Genomic DNA, 22,331 nt, shown 5'->3' with positions numbered 1-22,331 from the left:
TAACTTTGTGATTCGTGTGAAAGTACACCCAAATCCCTCTAAACTGTCATATTCTTCATTCCCTAACTATTCAAATACTTATCCTTTTCTATTCTTGCTTCCAAAATGGACATATTAGATTTCTTCCTCATAACAATAAGCACTGGAAGCCTCGCCTTTATTCTTGTCACAACGTTTAAGCCAATGTCTCTTCCGTATTTACTACAAATTATGGAGAGCTATAATGCACAACTTTTAAAACCGATCCTGTGATTGTTATCTACAAATTATTGCGATAGCCAGATATTGTAATTTCTTTGCACTTTGATTTTGTTAATTCCAATACTTCAATTGAAACAAAAACAGAAGACCATATTTAAAAGATTATTTTCAAAGCTTGCAGATAAATTAACTGCATGGTAGTTGATTATATGGACTGGAACTGTCCTATGTTCAATCCCTGGCCTGTATTGGGTTAGACTCATTAGACAGTTCGACTATTGTTCTAATTGTATTATGCTGCTCTTGATCACAAGCCTGTCACTGGTGGGGGATGTGTATTGGACGAGGAAAGGTCAGGTAATAATCACTTGGTTGGATGGCCTAACAGCATTCACTGTTCAGGCTTATACATGAAGAATAGGTATTGTGACAAGGTTTGCCATGACATGATTTAACAGTTTCATGACATGTGGTCACACCCAAGGTGCAGGCACAGAAATGGGTGACCACCAGAAGGGGAGGGCAGTCAGTGCAGGAATCCCCTGTGGTTGTCCCCCTCTCGAACAGGTATACCCCTTTGGATACTGTTGGGGGGGGATAGCCTATCAGGGGAAAACAGCAGCAGCCAGAGCAGTGGCACCATGGCTGGCTCTGATGTTCAGCAGGGAGGGTCAAAGTGCAGAAGAGCAATAGTCATAGGGGACTCTATAGTCAGGGGCACAGATAGGCGCTTCTGTGGACGTGAAAGAGACTGGTATGTTGCCTCCCTGGTGCCAGGGTCCAGGATGCCTCCGAATGGGTAGCGGGCATCCTGAAGGGGGAGGGCGAACAGGCAGAGGTCGTTGTACGTATTGGTACTAACGACATAGGCAGGAAGGGGCATGAGGTCCTGCAGCAAGAGTTCAGGGAGCTAGGCAGAAAGTTAAAAGACAGGACCTCTAGGGTTGTAATCTCGGGATTACTCCCTGTGCCACGTGTCAGTGAGGCTAGAAATAGGAAGATAGAGCAGCTAAACACGTGGCTAAACAGCAGGTGTAGGAGGGAGGGTTTCCATTATCTGGACCACTGGGAGCACTTCCGGGGCAGGTGTGACCTGTATAAGAAGGACGGGTTGCATCTAAACTGGAGAGGCATAAATATCCTGGCTGCGAGGTTTGCTAATGTCACACGGGAGGGTTTAAACTAGTATGGTAGGGGGATGGGTACCAGAGCAATTGGTCAGAAGGTGAAAGCATTGAGGAAGAACTAGGGAATAGGGCCAGTATGGCTCTGAGGAAGAGCAGACGGGGAGATGTTGCTGAAAACAGCGGGTCTGGTGGCCTGAAGTGCATATGTTTTAATGCAAGAAGTATTACGGGTAAGGCAGATGAACTTAGAGCTTGGATTAGTACTTGGAACTATGATGTTGTTGCCGTTGCCATTACAGAGACCTGGTTGAGGGAAGGACAGGATTGGCAGCTAAACGTTCCAGGATTTAGATGTTTTAGGCGGGATAAAGGGGGATGTAAAAGGGGTGGCGGAGTTGCGCTACTGGTTAGGGAGAATGTCACAGCTGTACTACGGGAGGACACCTCCGAGGGCAGCGAGGCTATAGGTGTAGAGATCAGGAATAAGAAGGGTGCAGTCACAATGTTGGGGGTTTACTACAGGCCTCCCAACAGCCAGTGGGAGATAGAGGAGCAGATAGGTAGACAGATTTTGGAAAAGAGTAAGAACAACAGGGTTGTTGTGATGGGAGACTTCAACTTCCCCAATATTGACTGGGACTCACTTAGTGCTAGGGGCTTAGACGGGGCAGAGTTTGTAAGGAGCATCCAGGAGGGCTTCTTAAAACAATATGTAGACAGTCCAACTAGGGAAGGGGCTGTACTGGACCTGGTATTGGGGAATGAGCCCGGCCAGGTGGTAGATGTTCCAGTAGAGGAGCATTTCGGGAACAGTGACCATAATTCAGTAAGTTTTAAAGTGCTGGTGGACAAGGATAAGAGTGGTCCTAGGGTGAATGTGCTAAATTGGGGGAAGGCTAATTATAATAATATTAGGCGGGAACTGAAGAACCTAGATTGGGGGCGGATGTTTGAGAGGGTATATCAACATCTGACATGTGGGAGGCTTTCAAATGTCAGTTGAAAGGAATTCAGGACCGGCATGTTCCTGTGTGGAAGAAGGATAAATACGGCAAATTTCGGGAACCTTGGATAAAGAGAGATATTGTAGGCCTCGTCAAAAAGAAAAAGGAGGCATTTGTCAGGGCTAGAAGGCTGGGAACAGATGAAGCCTGTGTGGAATATAAGGAAAGTAGGAAAGAACTTAAGCAAGGAGTCAGGAGGGCTAGAAGGGGTCACGAAAAGCCATTGGCAAATAGGGTTAAGGAAAATCCCAAGGTTTTTTACACATACATAAAAAGCAAGAGGGTAGCCAGGGAAAGGGTTGGCCCACTGAAGGATAGGCAAGGGAATCTATGTGTGGAGCCTGCGGAAATGGGCGAGGTATTTAAGGGGCATCTTGATAAATACATTAATAGAGGGATACGGACCCAGGAAGTGTAGAAGATTGTAGTTTAGTCGGGCAGCATGGTCGGCACGGGCTTGGAGGGCCGAAGGGCCTGTTCCTGTGCTGTACATTTCTTTGTTCTTTGTACTAAATGAATACTTTGCATCAGTATTCACCAAAGAGAAGGAATTGGTGGATGTTGAGTCTGGGTCACATTGAGATCCAAAAAGACGAGATGTTGGGTGTCTTGAAAAACATTAAGGCAGATAAGTCCCCAGGGCCTGATGGGATCTACCCCAGAATACTGAAGGAGGCTAGAGAGGAAATTGCTGAGGCTTTGACAGAAATCTTTGGATCCTCACTATCTTCAGCTGATGTCCCGGAGGACTGGAGAATAGCCAATGTTGTTCCTCTGTTTAAGAAAGGTAGCACGGATAATCCAGGGAACTACAGGCCGGTGAGCCTTACGTCAGTGGTAGGGAAATTACTGGAGAGAATTCTTTGAGACAGGATCTACTCCCATTTGGAAGCAAATGGACGTATTAGTGAGAGGCAGCATGGTTTTGTGAAGGGGAGGTCATGTCTCGCTAACTTAATAGAGTTTTTCGAAGAGGTCACAAAGATGATTGGTGCAGGTAGGGCAGTGGATGTTGTCTATATGGATTTCAGTAAGGCCTTTGACAAGGTCCCTCATGGTGGACTGGTACAAAAGGTGAAGACACATGGGATCAGGGGTGAGCTGGCAAGGTGGATACAGAACTGGCTAGGTCACAGAAGGCAGAGAGAAGCAATGGAAGGGTGCTTTTCTAATTGGAGGGCTGTGACTAGTGGTGTTCCGCAGGGATCAGTGCTGGGACCTTTGCTGTTCGTAGTATATATAAATGATTTGGAGGAAAATGTAACTGGTCTGATTAGTAAGTTTGCAGACGACACAAAGGTTGGTGGAATTGCAGATAGCGATGAGGACTGTCAGAGGATACAGCAGGATTTAGATCGTTTGGAGACTTGGGCGGAGAGATGGCAGATGGAGTTTAATCCGGACAAATGTGAGGTAATGCATTTTGGAAGGTCTAATGCAGATAGGTAATATACAGTGAATGGTAGAACCCTTGAGTATTGAAAGTCAGAGAGATCTAGGTGTACAGTTCCACAGGTCACTGAAAGGGGCAACACAGGTGGAGAAGGTAGTCAAGAAGGCATACAGCATGCTTGCCTTCATTGGCCGGGGCATTGAGTATAAGAATTGGCAAGTCATGTTGCAGCTGTATAGAACCTTAGTTAGGCCACACTTGGAGTATAGTGTTCAATTCTGGTCACCACACTACCAGAAGGATGTGGAGGCTTTAGAGAGGGTGCAGAAGAGATTTACCAGAGTGTTGCCTGGTATGGAGGGCATTAGCTATGAGGAGGGGTTGAATAAACTCAGTTTGTTCTCACTGGAACGACTGAGGTTGAGGGGAGACCTGATAGAGGTCTACAAAATTATGAGGGGCATAGACAGAGTGGATAGTCAGAGGCTTTTCCCCAGGGTAGAGGGGTCAATTACTAGGGGGCATAGGTTTAAGGTGCGAGGGGCAAGGTTTAGAGGAGATGTACGAGGTAATTTATTTATTTATTTATTTATTTATTTTTTTTAACACCGAGGTTAGTGGGTGCCTGGAACTCGCTGCCAGAGAAGGTGGTGGAAGCAGGGACGATAGTGACATTTAAGGGGCATCTTGACAAATACATGAATAGGATAGGAATAGAGGGATACAGACCCAAGAAGTGTAGAAGATTTTAGTTCTGACGGGCAGCATGGTCGGCATGGGCTTGGAGGACCGAAGGGCCTGTTCCTGTGCTGTACTGTTCTTTGTACGAAAGGAGGAAAATGGGCCAAAAAATCTGAGGGGATAGATGCTCTTGTTTTTTTTATTTTATTTGAACAATTAAAGGAAAAAAATAGTAATGACATTTCCTAAGTTGTCCCAATCATGGAGAATGCGAATTAACTTCTATAGAATCTGAAAATGTCTAAATCAGGGTAAAACTTGTCAAGAGTCATATTGACGACCCAGAACAGAGGGTAATGTTTACAAACTTTTTCCAATATAATCAGTCCTGGTGGACACGACTTGCAGCCAATTAAAAATATTTCTGGCTGATGTACTCTCTCGTGTCAAGGTAATCTGTGGATGACTCAGTTGTTCACACATAGCATGTGGCAGGGCAGTCTTACAAATTGTGCAAATTAACCATAATTGAAGTACAAAATGTTAATGCACTGATTTTAAGATGTTATTAAAACTTAGATTGGATTATTATTTTCTACTCCTTCAGATTGTAGGTGGCAGGTGCTGTTCCTTAATGTGTTTTTAATATTTCTAATACTTGTTTTCTTCCCTTCTTGACATTTTTCTGTTTCTAGACCAGAAGGAACACCTTTTGAAGATGGTAAGTTGACATCCCTGAACAAAATAAACCCACTCCATCCGTTTTTTTTTTTGTTAATTAATTTGGAAAACTAACGAGAAAACAGGGAGGAAAATTAACTTGCACTTTTTCACATGGGAGTCCTTACCAAGTAGCTTGTGCAGCTGAAATTAAAATTAAATGTGTTCACAATTGACAACATGGACAATGTCTTGCTGTACATTGTGTTGGTCTGTTTACATGTTGGGTCACTGGACTGATGTAATATTCTTTAAAAAGGTACTTGGCTCCATGCTGTACAGTGGATAGATTGAAGGACACAAATACTCTGACACACCGTGCACAGGTTCCCAGTGGTCATGCATGGAAAATACAGTGTGCTTATTGATGTTGCTAATTTCTTGAGCAGGAAGGTATTTATTACACATCGCTAATTGAATCGCAGCACACTGGTGTAGCTACACAAATTCTGCTAGGGAGGGAGTTCCAGGATTTCGAACCACGGATGGTGCGGAAACGATACATTTCCAAGCCAGGTTGTAGTGCATCTTTACGAGGAACTTGGGCCTGCTGCCTCTTTGAGGTAGTAGAGGTTGCAGGTATAGCCAGTACATGTTGGAGAAGCCTGAGATAGTACATGCTTCAACCACTGCATGCCATTCGTGGAGAGAGTGCATATTTAAGGTGATTGTGAGGTGCCATCAAGCCAAGCGCTTTGTCCTTTGACAGAGTGGACACACAGGATGATTTGGGGCACTATGGGGGAGGGGGGCAATTCTGCCTGGTAACCCCATTCAATGTCAAAGGGAGGTGGTTAAACTCTAATCTCATTAGATTTTATGTATACTTGTGAGTTACCTGTAAAAGCAGTGTATTTGTCCATAAAGCTCCATCACAATCTGAATGTCTTAATGATGAGGCAGAGCAGCAGCAGGAAAGACGAGGAAGCAAATCCTACATTCCAGATTTCACGACCTTGTGGGGCATCCTGCCCCATATTCCCAAAGATTTGCGGGTTGAGAATTGGCCTGTTCATCGTTTGAACACCCGTGACAACCTAGTCACCCCGAGTAGATGTCACCCTCTAATTGAAAGACAACCAGAGATGATGAACTGCGTTTATTGTAGCAATAAATTACATCTTTTATAATACTTTGTAGGGGAGAGTTGGGCATGAAGCATTTGCTGGAATGGGGTAGAAAAAGGTATATTTGAACAGATTCCTATGAATCTTTAAGAATTGAGGCTTAAATGATGTGCCTTATACATAGAATTTTACAACTGCTTTCATATTGCCGAAATGCCCCTTTTGTCTTGTAGTAAGAAGGAATATTTACTCACAATTTTGTACAGTATTGCAAGCTCTTAAATGTTTTCCTTGAGTAAGATTGAATGAGAGTGAATGGTTCTAATTCATGATTACTATATACATGAAAACTTAGTTTTTTGTTAATAATTTGTAAAATGAAAAATTCTGATTTCCGTTTATAGGTACTTTCAAATTGGTTATAGAATTTACAGAGGAATATCCTAATAAACCTCCAACCGTTCGATTTGTGTCAAAAATGTTCCATCCAAATGGTAAGTGTTAAACATTATTGTACAATGTCTATATTTCAATTTATTTTTATTTTTCAATTTATTTTTTTCATAAGATGTAATTGACTAATAATGGTATATAGCACCATGATAGTTTCTTGTGCCTTGCCCAGTTGGCCATTCTTCACGTGTGAACGTAGATAGTATTAAATTAGGTAGCTGACTGTAGAAACTGTTGCAGCAGACCTGCCCCTGTATCTTTATGCACCTTTCCAGTTAAGAATCTTTGGACAATCGTTATGAATGGGAACTTAGTTATTTCTCTTTCCTGAATCTCTCCCACCCCAAATCTGGGAGATACTGAAGTCAATTATTTACAAATAAAAATCCATGCAGACTTTGGATAAATCTGTACAATACAAAGGTATATTTTTCTGTATAGTTGTGGCGGTTGGAGGTCAATTCTCAACTCCAGGACATCACTGCAGGAGTTCCTCAGAATAGTGTCCTCGGTGCTGCAACCATCTTCAGCTGCTTCATCAATGACCTCCTTTCCATCGTGAGTTCAGAAGTGGGGATGTTTGCGGTGACTGCAAAATGTCCTGCACCATTCACAGCTCCTCAGATAATGAAGCAGTCCATGTCCAAATGCAACAAGGCCTGGGCAATATCCAGCCTTGGTCTGATAAGTGGCAAGTTACATTAACGCCACACAAGTGCCAGGCAATGACCATCTCCTACAAGAGAGAATCTAACAACTGCCTCTTGAGAGTCAATGGCATTGCCATCGCTGACTCCCCACAAACAGCATCCTGGGGGTTACCATTGACCAGAAACTGAACTGGACTAGCCATATCAATACTGTGTCTACATCGGCAGGTCAAAGGCCTACAGTGAATAACTCACCTCTTGACAACCCCCCCACCCCCAAGCCTGTCCACCATCTACAAGGCACAAGTCAGGGGTTTAATAGAATATTCTCATACTTTCCACTTGCCTGGATGAGTGCAGGTCCAGGAAGAACACTCAAGAAGCTCAACACCATCCAGGGCAAAGCAGTCCGCTTGATTGCTCCCCCTTCTATCAACATTCAAACCCCCCACCATCGATGAACAGTAGCAGCAGTGTGTACCATCTCCAAGATGCACTACAGTAACTCACCAAGGTACCTTAGACAGCACCTTCCAAACCCATGACCACTACCGTCAAAAAGGACAAGAACAGCAGATAAATGGGTGCATCACCAATGGAGATTCCCCTCCAAGACACTCACTACCCTTACTTGGAAATATCGCCGTTCCTTCACTGTCGCTGGGACAAAATCCTGGAACTCTTTTTTTTTTTTGAGTTACAAGATGTAACAAAGCATGGAGGAGAGCCTGTTTATTCTATAAACACCGACAACTTGCCCTGTTGTGTATTCTACCCGATGTCCTCCATTTCCCACCGCGAATCATGCTTTCGCAAGAGAAATTTCCCTAAAAGTTTTCATTGACCTCCAAATTAATTGAGCCAAAAGTTGTTTTGACAAGATCATAATTAACCTGAGTTACTATGCAGCATGTTGAAAGCTGGAGTAACTGGATGATAATGTCTATTAGAGCATAAGAGTCCAGTGAATGGAAATGTGCAGGCTTTATTCTCTGTCTCTCTAGATTCCTTTGCTTCTCGCTCTCCCTGTCCAGTGGGGGGGAAAAGCGTTGAGCATTCTGCGCTTCTCCAGAATGTGCGCTGTTGAGGTTGCTTAAGAGTGCAATTCCTAAGCAGTCAGTGAATTGGTGAAAACTTTCATGTTGACATTATTAGTCTCACTATAAAATTCTTGGAAGTTTCCATTTGTTGAGGTGTAATTTCATTTTTAATGATGCACTAAGTTCAGAGTTACTGTTAAACACGCTCTCTGGGTCTGAATAGCTAATTTATCGTTTATGGACTGTTGGATTTCCCTATTATGGCTTTTTTTTTAATCCACCTATTTTAAAATATATTTTGTTAAATTCATGATTCACAAGAATGGTCCCAGGGATGAGGAATTTTAGTTACAAAGGTGATTTGGAGAAGTTGGGTCTGTTTTCCTTGGAGAAGAGAAGGCCAAGAGGAGACTTAATAGAGGTATTCAAAATCATGACATCTGTAAAGAATACATGAGGCAAAGCTGTTGCCCCCATCAGAGTTTGAGAATGAGACGACCCAGATTTAAACTAATTGGCAAAAGAAGCAAAAGTGATATGGGGGAAAACATTTTTCACACAGTGAGTGGTTTAAGGTCTGGAATGTGGTGGAAGCAGGTTCAATCAAAGCTTTCAAAAGGGAGCCAGACTCTTATCTGAAAAGGAAGAATGTGCAGGATTACGGGGAGAATAACATTCCGTAAATTGTTAATTCAGAGAGCCGCTACAAACACGATGGCCCAAATGGTCTCCTTGTACACTAACTAATTTTGTTTGTTTGTTTATAATATTTTGGCTAATCCATTCAGAATTTAGTTCACTACCTGAAAGTTTTAAGTTTGAAAAGTGAAGGGATTTGGTAGGTTAACTTCCTCATTTACTGATTATAGGAATACTTTAATAAGATTGGTTGCTTAACTTGCTTGCTGATCTCATTGCTGCTGGACATTTGCCTTGACTTGTTGCCAGATTTATGCTGCCGTCGGGAAAGGGGAAATCCATGCCACAGAGATTGCTAGATTTCTAGGGCCAGCTTTAAGATCAGCGATGGGTGCACATTATTGCTTAACCTCTGACTGCCAAATTCAGGTTTCAGGTTCTGGCTAAATTTTTGTTGATGGGATCCTCTACAGAGAGAGCTGTCAACCTTCCTCTGGGACCCCAAATGCAATGAATGTGGAGTTTCCTTTCCTGAAAGTAGTTTGATAAATATGTTCAATGTTAAATATCAATTTGATGAAAGCTATAGGGTCTGTTCTGATATGAGATATACTGCGAAGAGGAAGGCAACAGTGCTGTTGCTGAATGTCACCCTTAAATGTCTGCTTCGTAGAGAATTTTGAAGGACGAATCAGTGGCAAGTTTCAAAACCCTGAAAACATCATATAAATACTAAACCTATTAAGTAGATTAAAAGGATGAGATTGCTAAAGTAAGCCATGGTCCCTTTAGAGGCAGACAGGAGTAATTATCATGGGTAATGAGGAAATAACAGAGACTTGACCAAATATTGTGTCTGTCTTCACAGTAGAAGACACCAGAAATGGAGGGTGCCCAACAGACTAAGAGTGAGGAACTTAAGGTAATTAAGATCAGCAGAGGAAAAGTACTGGAGAAATTTGAGACTTATTGCTGACAAATCCCCAGAGTGTGATAGCGTAGCTGTAAAGATAGTGAATTCCAAAATTCTATAGATTCTAGGATAGTCTGAGTGGATTGCAAGTTAGAAGATGTAACTGTTGTTCAAGAAAAGAGGGAGAAAGAAAACAGAACAAAGGTCAGTTACTCTGGCATTGGTGGTCGGGAAAATGCTGGAATCCATTATTAAAGAAGTCTTAATATACAAAATCAGTATAATCCGACTCGGACCAGAGTCATCATGGTTTTATGAAAGGGAAATATTTTTTGACAAAGTTATCACATTTAATGTGCCAACAAGCAGTGTTGATAAGGGAGAGCCAGGAGATGCAATATACTTGGGATTTCCACAAGGCCTTCGATAAGGTGCGACAGAAGAAATTCCTATAAGAGATGAGGATTCATGGGGTTGGCATCGATGGGGGATTAACAGACGGGGAGCGGAAGAGTAGGATTAAGCAGGGCATTTTTGAGCGACAGACAGTTAATAATCAGGTGCCGCAAGGATCAGTTGCCCCTCAGCTATTTACAATCTATATTAAAGGCTTAAGGAGTAATGTATCCAAGTTTGATGTTACAAAGTTGGTGGTGGTAATGCAAGTCATGAGGAGGGCACAGAGTCTGGCGACTAGGAGAAAGAGAAGTGATCTCATTGAAACATTGAAGATTCTGAGGGACTTGGCAGGGTAGAGACTGAAAGATTGTTTTCCTGGGTTGGGGAATATGGAACATGTGGGTACAGTCTCGGGATAAGGGGATGATCATTTCGGACTGAGATGAGAAATTACATCACTTGGAGGGCTTTGATTCTTCAGAATTGTCTACCTGTTGTGGATGCTGCATCATTAAGCATACGGAAGGTTGTGAGAAATAGATCATTTTTGGTGTCTCATGGGGATCTACAGATATGGGGAGTGGGTGGGAAAGTGAAATTGACACAAGATCAGCCATGATATTGAATGTAGGAGCAGTATGAGCTATGACTGCTCTAGTATGTTACCTTATTTTTGTTGTCTTTGGCTATCAACCAAAATCCCAAGCAGTAAGCTGCAGTTGTCATAAAGTGACATTTCTTTTTACTGACAGAAACAAAATTTGCTGCCGTGTTTTCTGTTTTCAGTTTATGCAGATGGCAGCATATGTTTAGACATTTTGCAGAATCGCTGGAGTCCAACTTATGATGTTTCATCAATTTTAACGTCTATTCAGGTAATTTTTCTCATTTAAAGATTATCCAATCTATCGATGCAATTGACTAATCTGTATTCCTGAAGTCACTTACAGTTTCTTTCATAGTTAATTTGGTGTACTCTTTCCCCCCCCCCCCCCCACCCCTCTTCGACAAATTGATATTTTTGTCCCCAGGGCAACCCACATCAAATGTTTTTATTTGTATAATATCTCTCTATGCAGAGCAGTGATCCCAACACTGACCTTTGTGGAACACCACTGTGTATTTTCCTCCTGACCGAAAGACGTCCATTAACTAATTTGTTTTCTATCCTTTTCAACCAGCTTTCTATCTACAGTGCTGCACATGCTTTAATACTGTCAACTTTAATTTTATTAACAAGCCCCCAGGCCAGCCTTTTGACAACCCACATGCATAATATTTGTTGCATTCCCTTCATCAATATACTTCATTATTCCCTCAAAGAACACAATGTAAGACATGATTTAAGAGGGAGAATGTATTTTTAAGTTGATATTTGTTTCTATATTTTAATCTTCCAGTCTGTAGTTACTTGATTATCTATCCTTTCTCCCTCTTGAACAGAGCTGTTGAATATGCAGCCCCCATTCCAACCTCCCATATCCAAGGAGATAGTTTTTGCTCCAAGCCCCCTTAACATTCTGGGACTGTGTGCCATCAATTATGCTTTTCCCATTTTGAGTCCCATCAACTCTCTTCAGCTCTATTTCCTTTGTCTATAGTTATACTCTCCGGTTTCTCCATCTTATCCTCTTGTATTCTTTCATTCCGCTATCTTTTTTTCTGGTACTCGCTAATCCTCCATTTTCTTTCTTATCTCTTAATTGCCCCAATCTTAATTGTTTTGTTACAAAATCCTTTCAGTTTTTGTTTACTTGCTATCCTTGTCATATCTATCTCCTATTTTTATGCTATAATTTATTTTTCTTGTGTGTTGGCCCTAGATTTGTCATGTGCACAAGTCTGGCTTCAATTTTAATTATTCATCCCCAGAATTCCAACTATTGCTGCAGCCTTACTTCTAACCAAGGGAGTTGTGTTTGTCTGTTATTCCTCAGTGTGAAACTTTCCCATTATCTGTGCGCTTTTTCAATTTATTACCCAATCTTGACTCTGCCCCATCTCCAAACAAGGCAGTTTGTCTGACCCTGTCGTAAGTGGTAGCTTAACTCCAGTAACTGTGACCATTAAAGTACCAAATTGTCATAATCACCCATGTGGTTGTGTAACGTCCTTTTAAGGAATGAAATCTGCCATCCTCTCACGATCCACAGCAATGTGATTCTTAACAGCCCTTCAAGTGGCCTAGCAAGTTACTTGGCTGTGTCAAACTGCTACATAAGAGTTGAAACAGAATAAAAACAACTGATTCTTCTGGCATTGACTTGGGCACTGGAAATGATGAGGCACACTGCAGAGTCAACCCTGCAAAATAGTCTTCACTAACCTCTGGGAACTTGTGTCAAAAATTGGAAGAGCTGTCTCACAGACTAGTCGAGCAACAGGCTAACATGGTCATATTCACAGAATCATCCTTTCAGCCAATATCCGTGTCTCCTCTATCATCCCTGGGTATGCCCAGCCCAATTGACAGGATAGACTGACTACCGGAGGCGGTGGCACAATGGTATGGAGTCAGGAGGGAATGGCCATGGCAATCCTCTTCATTGACACTGGACCCCATGAAGGCATCAGGTCAGACAAGGGTAATAAAACATCTTGTGGATTACCCCCTACCTCTTCCCTCAACTGATGGATCTTTATTTCTTCATGTTGAACAGTACTTGGAAGAAGCAAGAGTACAGAATGTACTTTAGGTGGGGAACTTCAATGTTCATTACCAAAAGTGGCTTAGAAAGCCACCAAATTGGCTGAGTCCCAAAGAACTATCTACAGACTTGAGCCTGCAGAAGATGGTGAGAGAACTAACACAACAAATAACCCGATTTGACCTCATCCTCACCAACCTAACAGCTGCAGATGCATTTATCGTGACAATATTGGTAGGAGTGACTACGATACAGTCCTTATGGAGACAAAGTCCTGCTTTCTCACTGAGGACAGCCCCCACCCCCTCCCCCCAATTGTGTTATGTGATACTATCACTGTGTTAAGTGGGATATGTTCAGAACTGATCTAGCTGAAATACAGATATCCACGAGGCACTGTGGGCCAGCAGAATTGTATGACATCAAAATCTTCAAATTCCTGATCCGTCACTTAACCATTACCACCAAGCCTGGGAGCCAACTCTGATTCGATTGAAGAAACCAGGAAAGCATGTCTGGAGCAGAAAAAAGCTTACCTAAAAATGAGGTGCAAACCTGGTGAATCTACAAGACAGGACTACATGCATGCTTAAATTAGAGCTAAGTAGTCCCAGAACCAACGATTAAATGAAAGTTCTGCTGCAAACTGTTGAGAAGGTTAATGACAATTAAACTATTATGGGAAGAAGAACGCCACAAACAACCTCTCACTCAATGGTAGAGCCCAGCATGGCTCTAGAGCTCAATACAGCAAAATATAGGCAAAGATGAGGTTGAAGTGAATGCCCTTGAAATCAAAACAACATTTGAAAGAATGCAACATCAAAGAGCCCTAGTAAAATGAAAGTCAATGGCAATTGGAGGAAAAGTTTCCACTGGTTGGAGTCATATTTGACACAACTGGTTGGAGTCATATTTGGCACAAAGGAAGATGGTTGTGATTGTTGGAGGCCAATAATCTCAGCTCAGGGCATCACTGCAGGAGTTCCTCAGGATGGTGTCTAGCCCCAACCATCTTCAACTTTCATCAATGACCTTCACTCCAATATAAGGTCCGAAGTGGGGATGTTTCCTGACTGAACAGAATAATACAGCACAATAGGAAACCATTTAGCCCAGTGAACCTTTGTTAGCTCTTTCAAAGAACAACCCAGTTCATTCCACACACTTGTTCTTTCCCTACATCCCTGCAGTTTTTCTCCTAAGTATTTATCCCATTCCATTTTGAAGGTTACTATTGAATCTGTATCCATCGCCCTGTTAGGCAGTTTATTCTTTAAAAAAAATGTTTTGCCATGTTGCTTCTGGTTGTTCTGTCAATCATTTTTAAATCTGTATCCATCAGCCGTTTGAAACAGTGTCCCTTTATCATCAACACTTGTTGATTTTTCAACACTGCTAGCAACTCTCCACCTATCCTTTTCTGTTCTTAAGGAGAAGAACCCTGTTTCTACAGTCTAGTGTAATTGTAATCCCTCATCCCTGCATAATCAATAAATGTCTGTACGTTTTAAATATAAAATATTGTACTGTATGCTACTAATATATCAGCGGCTAGCATGACTTCTTAACTCGTGTTCAGGAAATCCTAATTGGATTCACGAGTCATCGGCAGTGAAATATATACCTGGAGGATACAGCAATAATGTGGACTAAGATGGTCCAATTGCGTACTCTAGTGATTTTGAAGTTTCTATTGTTTAAATTAGTTCCAGTATTTCCTACATTGCAGCAATGACTAAATTCAGAAGTAATTAATTGGGTGTGAAGCACTTTGGGACATTCTGAGATTGTCAAAGCCGTCTTTGAAATTCAAGTTTGTTTTTTTTTAAACTCTCTGGAATTGTTCTAATAATTTAGGTGTGTGGAACCTTTTGGTGTGTGGAGCTCTTTGCCCATTAGGAACCCATTAGCCAACATAATGGACCTGTTCCCAAGATTTACCATGTGACAAATTCTAATCTGAACTCTGCCACAGAGCCAATACTAAATGGAAGCGACACAACGAAACTGAGGAGAAAATCACCTGTGATGTTGTCATGGATCCTGTAGCAACTAGTCCCAGATTCTTATTGGCAAATGTCTGGAAGAAAATCAGATGTCCACTGCTTCAGTTGTAGTATGATATAGGGCACCTGATTGTTCAGAATTGGAGGAAGCTTTCCTTTTTAATTAAGCTTTATTTACTACATTAGAAAAGTTGAAAGAACATCAAAATTACCCGATATAAGGTGAAATGCCCAAACCTAACCCTGACTGTTTGCTCCTCTTGTTTAGTCCCTACTTGATGAACCAAACCCAAATAGTCCAGCAAATAGCCAGGCTGCACAGCTTTACCAAGAAAACAAACGGGAATATGAGAAGAGGGTATCAGCTATTGTAGAGCAGAGCTGGAGTGACTGCTAACCTACAGAAACAATAATCCTCTGCCAACTGCCCAGTGCATTATTTTACCTGAGTAAATGCAAACAAAAAGTGTCATAAGACTGGCAGAAGAGTCTGCATACATTCTTTGCTGACATTCTTGAGGAATTTTAACCCTTTATCGTTTGTGCTGTTAGAGGGTTCTTTTGTGTTGCATGATGTGAATTTGTAAGCAGTATTTGATAAACTCGTACACTCTATGGTCTCTTTCCTTGTTTTGGTTTCATCACTGACCCATCTTTACATTAACCAATGTATTAGCAGCACCATACTGATATGAGTGAGAGTGAAGTGTTCAATTGCTAACAGAAAAGTCTGATTTGCTTTGAGGCAAACCCAAGTTTTGGGATCAGTTAGCTTAAATTTCTAGTTCAACGTTATTTACTGGTGTCCTGATAACCGGTTGTAACACCTGAAGTACATTTGAAGAGAGAGAGAGTAATTTACAATGAAATTTGCTCAACAACAGTAAACAACCTGTTGTGACATAGACTTAAAGGAGAGCATGTCTCACTGTAGATTGGTAATAAGCTGGCTTTTTTCTTACAATTTTGCAATACAACTGAGCTGATATAGATCCCATTGGGAGGATATTTTTCCAAATTATCTTGCATTTTATTTTGAGGATGGTCGGAGGAGATGCGGGTGGTCGGAGGGGATGCATCTATTTTATCACGTGGGACAACTGTACCATCTGTCAAATCTGATTGGCACAATGTGACTGGAAACAGCTGTGTTTACAGCCAGCACTTTTGTCATGTAGATTAAATCCGAGAAAGCATGAACGTGTAAACCAGGCAAAGGGCAGGTGCTTCTATTATTTGGGTCCGCACACAACTGTAATAGTTTGTCGCTTTGTGCCTGCTATGGATGACTAATATCTATCTGCACTTTGATATATTTCTCATTTGTAAATGCTCTGCAAAGATAAATTCAGGAATGCCCCAAGGAATATTTGAAGATTGCATCTTTTTCATATGCATGTCAGCTTGCAAGCGTCAGTTACTTTGGGGGAGATCCTCAAATCTTTTATCTCACCGGACAACCTGTTCCAGCAAAACACATTGAGAGGGGAGATCCCACAGGTGCTTGCCAACGCGCAAGTGCCCATCTTTTCCATGCAAGCTTGGATAGGCGGTGTGTGTAAATTATCTGATCGTAACAATTTCATAGCCAAATCTGTCTCATCTGATGCTCATTCAAGTGAGGTTTGGAATTAAAATACCTCATTTTTCTTTTTAAAATTGATCAACAATGGGCATCCTATACTCCAGAGACCAAATATCATTTTTTTTTTAAAGAAACAACAATAATCCTAATTTTTTTGTAATCTTGAGTGTTCAGTATCTATCCTCTTGATATCTTCATTTTCTTATTAGTGGCTACTGTAAATGGGGACAATTTTGGTGCTCTTTCCTGTGCTGAACAAAAAAAGTAGACTTTGTGCTTGGGGAATGTTCTCTGTGTAAAGCTATTTAGACCAGAAAAAAAAACCTCCCTTAATCATTTCTAAATTCTAATGGAAAAAACTTGTATGGAGTTCGCACACTTTATTTTCTTTCCAATTTTGTGATTGTGCAAACAATCAGCCTGCAAATGTCTTCATGGATGCATGTTTTGTGTCATGCTGGTACAGAATCTACCCCCACAATAATGCTGGGTGGCTTCCATGATAGCCTAGCTTCAAGGAAAACAGCTACCCTTTTCTCACCCAGAAGATTGAGTATCTATTGGGTAAATGCTTGGCAGGAAGCAGCCACAGTTTTGTTTATTTTCCAGGAGGGACTAGTTTTCAGGCCTAACTGGGGGGTGGGGGGGGGGGGGGGGGGGTCACCATGGTGAGGTTGGTAGCCTGGTGAGGATCAATCTCTTTGAAGAGCTTTGGTTTAGTGATGCACGCGTGTGTGAAAATATTTTAATTTTCTTTCTTTTTGCTGTAATTAACGTTACTGTAATTGCCTTTTGTGTTTCTAATGGAATGTTGTAATGTTTTCCAAATGGTTAGATTTTCTGCTGTGGTTTGTGAAAATCAATTATTTCTGTTAATGCTGTACAAAGGATTTATTTTATTCCTTGGTTTTTGTAAAGATGTATTTTTTTTTTTTCTTTTAAAAACCTAGCTCCCTTTTAAGGTGCATCAAACATTTTTGTACCCTATTCTACAGTGCTTTTTATAAGGAAGTCAGTGACGGAAATGTATTTATGATTCTGTTCAAGTAATTCAAAAGTAGTGACTGGTTGCCATCTATTTTGCTGAAGAAAAATGATTAATTCACTTAATGGAACGAGTGTTTTGTACAAAAAGTGATTAATGATATCAACCTAATGTAATGATGTTTGCCGAGGTAGTTTTTTTTGCCTTGTTTTTACTCTAATCTCCCTCTTGGAGGCTTGGAAAACAATTGAGCAATTGATGGGCTTGTGTTCCGTTTTTGTAAGGTAACACTGGCGAGAACGTTTGTAGCCCTCTGGGCTGTGCAGTTTCATGATGCTTGTATGTTGTACAATATGTATTGATGCAAACACTTTTTTTTCAGATTTTTTTAAATAAAAGCTTTACTTTGAGAATATAAGTGCTTTGAAGATATAAGTAAGGAACTTTATATTGTCTTGTACTTGCGTTCAAGATCAATGAATGCAACAAAAAAAATATTTGCAAGATAATTCCGACTGTAGAAGGACTTTTTTTTCTATCTTGATTCATTCATCTAAAGATCCCTAACCTAGTGTTGTTTCCAATTGGTTTTTTAAAAATGATTTAAGCGTTTATTTCTCAGTTATTCTGGCTATTTATTCCACATGTTGATCATCCAGTGGAAAGAGATTTCCTGGCATCATCGTAAAAGTGCCCTTTTGTTGTCTGAAGATGCCCCAAAGTTCTGACTTAAGCAAACATCAAAGTATAATTCTGGGTTAAGCTTCTTTCCATAATCATAACCATTTTTTATAATTCTATGATCACCTGTCAATTGCCTTGTTGAAAAGTGGAAATGGGAATAACTTTATGATTCTTAAATACCTCTCTCATTATTTGGTGACCAGAGGAGCATGTAATAATCAAGGTACATTCTGACAACAGCACAAAGTTTATCATTACCGCCTTTAATTTGCATTTCCTATTTTAGCTATTTAATTCAACATCTTGTTGGCTTCGGAGTCATAGAATGGTTACAGCAAAGGGGGAGATCTTCTGATCCATCTTGTCTGTGTCTGCTCTCTGATCGTCCCCTCGTGCCTTTTCCCTGTATTGGTGCAAATTCATTCTCATGATAATTATCCATTTCCTCTTTCAAAGCCACAATTGAATCTGCCTTCACCATTATTACTCTGCATTGGTTGGATCTCTACAAAGATTCTTGGGTCTCTTTCAGCTTAGAATCATAGAATTTACAGTGCAGAAGGAGGCCATTTACCCATCGAGTCTGCAGCGGCCCTTGGAAAAAGCACCCTACTCGAGCCCATATCTCCACCCTATCCCAGTAACCCCACTTAACCTTTTTTGAACACTAAGGTCAATTTAGCATGGCCAATCCACCTAACCCACAAATCTTTGGACTGTGGGAGGAAACCGGAGCACCCGGAAGAAACCCACTGGGAGAACGTGTAGACTCCGCACATACAGTGACCCAAACCAGGAATCGAACCCTGGAGCTGTTAAGCAACTGTGCTACCAGGCTGCCCATAGCTTCATCCATAGCTTGGGAGTCGGTATGCCATATTTCCTTTCCCTCAATGTAAAATATTACATTTCTGCCGCCGTATTGAGATTCTTCCTGTTTCACTTCGCCCCCTTGTTTGGTGTCATCTGAATTTGTATTGAGGTCATTTATGTAAATTAGCTGAGCCTTGAGGCATCCCATTCAGGACTTTCCCACCCTTCACACTGACAGAAGCTCAACCAGCAGAATAGTTATTTTCAAGCGGCACTTCTATAAAATGTGCAAGTTATTCCTAAGTATTTACGCCATAAATATAAGCAGCATGAGCTTTCATGAGGGCTACACTTCAGTTAGATCTACACCTAGTAAATTTTTCCTGTCCTTTCCAGACATTCCAATTTTACTGTCTAAATGTTTATTTTGAGTTCTGAAAACATGGGCTGGTTGAGTATATTTTGCATCCTGCCTATTCTGAGTAACCAAAGGAACTTGCTGTTTGATTTAATCAGCCAATCGCTGAACGATACTGCCCCCGTACCTGACATCACACCGGCACTGAAATTCATACATGACGTTATCGCTCGGTTGTGTGGCAGGACATCATTTTGGACTGATGACAGTATCCTGTTGATGCAAAATATAACTTGTGTAGCCACTGCATCGTAGCAGCTTCCTCAGCTTCAAATAACTTTGTTGTGATACTTTGCCTTTCCAGTGTAATCCTTAATAGGTACAGACTGTATTCCACCAGCCCAAGGCAAAACATCTACTGTTGAATGTGATTCCATGATTGGGAAGCACGGTGGCACAGTGGTCAGCACAACTGCCTCACGGCGCCGACGTCCCAGGTTCGATCCCGGCTCTGGGTCACTGTCCGTGTGGAGTTTGCACATTCTCCCCGTGTTTGCGTGGGGTTCGCCCCCACAACCCAAAGATGTGCAGAGTAGGTGGATTGGCCACACTTAATTGGAAAAAGTGGATTGGATACAAATTTATAAAACAAAAAATGATTGGCCAGCACTTATTAAAGTTTGCATTTTTACACTGTACAAGTAATGGATTAAATGGTTATAATTTACACATTGTTCCTTTTCGGCGGCCCTCCCCGCTTCTTTCTTTCTTCCCCCCCCCCCCCCCCTCCTTTCTTGCTGTCTCCGGGCCCTATCAAATGCCCTTCCCTTCACTGTAGATGATTTGTTGTTGGCATTTGTTTTCTCTTCTGGCTTTGGGAGGTGCCCTCTGGTCTCTGTCGGTCTCTCCCTGGGTTCTCCTTTGGTGTCTTCTTGGGTCTCCCCCACTTTCTTACCCCCCCACCTCCCCAAAATCTCATTCCTATCTGCTTTCTGTGGCCCTGGTGGTCCCCGTGTGTCTTTCCCCCACCCCCATTCTACCCGTTGTTGGCTTTGAATAGGTCTTGGAACAGGCTGATGAATGCCCCCATGCTTTGTGGAGGCCATCTTGCTGAGCAATTATTGAGTGCGCTAATAATATGTTCTGTTAACCTAACACTTGCTAGAAGTGATATACATTCATATGCAGGAATTGGCTTCTGCAAACAAAAGGAATATGCAAGTCTCATTTCTTAAATTACCTGGGAATTGAGGGAACCTCTAGTTACCTGTTGCTTTCTCCATGGCGACGCCTTGGGCAATCAGCCCGCTTGCAATCAACACCCTTTCCCCTGTAGAAGAATTGTGACTATTTAAGTTTCTTGCATTTGTTCTCATGAGTGCAAGACAAAAAGCTTCAGCAACATCTCTCTTTTCAACAATACTTTCAGAATTGATCAAAAATCAAAATTAATTATTTCTGTTGCTGAGCAGGTGAAAAGAGGGAAGCTACCCCATTCCAAGTCATGTAGTGAACTGTTTTAAGACTGGAAACAAAAAAAACTGGTAAACCTGGTCTGATGACCCTTTACTGTACAGATTGCAGACAATGCATTCACGTGTTTTTATCCAGTGATGTGTATTTTTCCTTACCCACAGCACCTTTCAAGGCAGAGGACTCAAGTTTAAAAAGATTTCATTTATTGGCCTAGTTACCATTTCACATTAACAAATATTAGGGCAGCACGGTAGCATTGTGGATAGCACAATTGCTTCACAGCTCCAGGGTCCCAGGTTCGATTCCGGCTTGGGTCACTGTCTATGCGGAGTCTGCACATCCTCCCCGTGTGTGCGTGCGTTTTCTCTGGGTGCTCCGGTTTCCTCCCACAGTCCAAAGATGTGCGGGTTAGGTGGATTGTCCATGCTAAATTGCCCTTAGTGTTGGGTGGGGTTATTGGGTTATGGGGATAGGGTGGAGGTGTTGACCTTGGATAGAGTGCTCTTTCCAAGAGCTGGTGCAGACTCGATGGGCCGAATGGCCTCCTTCTGCACTGTAAATTCTATGAAAAAAATAGAATGTAGAATGACTTGTAAAAACAATGCTGTGCCATAACACACAGGATACTCGTCTGCATTTTCCACTCTTCCTGTGATCATACCCAGCCATGCAGTTGGTCAGTCTATTCTCAGTGTCTACTGGGAGGTGCACAAGTTCAGCTCAAGAATACTTGTAGAGAAGCTCCATACAGTTGAGATACTATCTGGTACAGAGGATAGTAGGCATAATTCCAAGTGCTGCCGTGGCCATATGTTAGATGATAACATGCCACATCCAGCGTTGATGACTTTTAAAAATTAAACTTTTCCTTTTGTTTGCACAATACTAAATGCTGTTTGTTTCTCCACTAATTATGTTCCAAGATGACCATTAGGAAATCTGTAGCAGTCTAGTATCAATATCCTTGCTGTATTTTCTTTCCTCCCTCCGTGAGGCAGCTTTTGGCCTCAATTTAGAACTTGGTGAGGGAAAAGGTGCTAAACCTATAACCGACCACTGTAACAGTATCTTGTGTTGATGCCTCAATAATTTGCCCCAAACATATCATTTTAATTCCCCATTGACTTTGTTGATTAAAAACATCACATGGTGCAACACTAAGCCACATAATCAGGCTGTACGGAGTTAGTTATTCTTAGCCAGGCAGCAGTATGGGTTTACATTTTGCATCGGCGTCTCAAGGTAGAGAAAGTAAATCAGATAGTGACCCATGCTGGAAAGTGCAGCTATGCAAATACCAAGTGCAGAAAAGATGGGTCCAACTGTGATGTCCACTGCAGTCGAACAGCTTCTTGCCCTGCACTGTTAGGGTAGGCACATGAAAATGGCTACTTCAACAAAGATTCTCCATGCTCAACAAGATTCTGTATCTTGATCGGAGAGAAATGAAAACGTTTAATTTCTGTGTATTTGTCAAGTTTGTTCG

At 41.6% G+C, this 22,331-nt stretch overlaps 1 protein-coding gene across 3 annotated transcripts in view; it reads left to right on the top strand.

Annotated features, from left to right (window-relative positions):
• The window catches only part of LOC140427020 (ubiquitin-conjugating enzyme E2 A-like), a 31,767-nt gene extending 13,835 nt beyond the window's left edge, over positions 1-17,932 (top strand). The window contains exons 3-6 of one of the 3 annotated variants that reach the window (XM_072512421.1): positions 5,102-5,127; positions 6,598-6,687; positions 11,074-11,162; positions 15,213-17,932. In XM_072512421.1, the coding sequence (XP_072368522.1) occupies positions 5,102-5,127; positions 6,598-6,687; positions 11,074-11,162; positions 15,213-15,341 (334 nt within the window). In that variant the 3' untranslated portion in view covers positions 15,342-17,932. The other 2 variants (XM_072512423.1, XM_072512422.1) reach the window with 2 other exon arrangements.
• Positions 17,933-22,331: the final 4,399 nt, after the last annotated feature.

Source organism: Scyliorhinus torazame, chromosome 7 (genome assembly GCF_047496885.1).
Source record: "Scyliorhinus torazame isolate Kashiwa2021f chromosome 7, sScyTor2.1, whole genome shotgun sequence".
Lineage (NCBI taxonomy): Eukaryota > Metazoa > Chordata > Chondrichthyes > Carcharhiniformes > Scyliorhinidae > Scyliorhinus > Scyliorhinus torazame.
The sequence above is the reverse complement of the archived record's forward strand: the minus strand, read 5'-3'. Positions and strand labels throughout refer to the sequence as shown.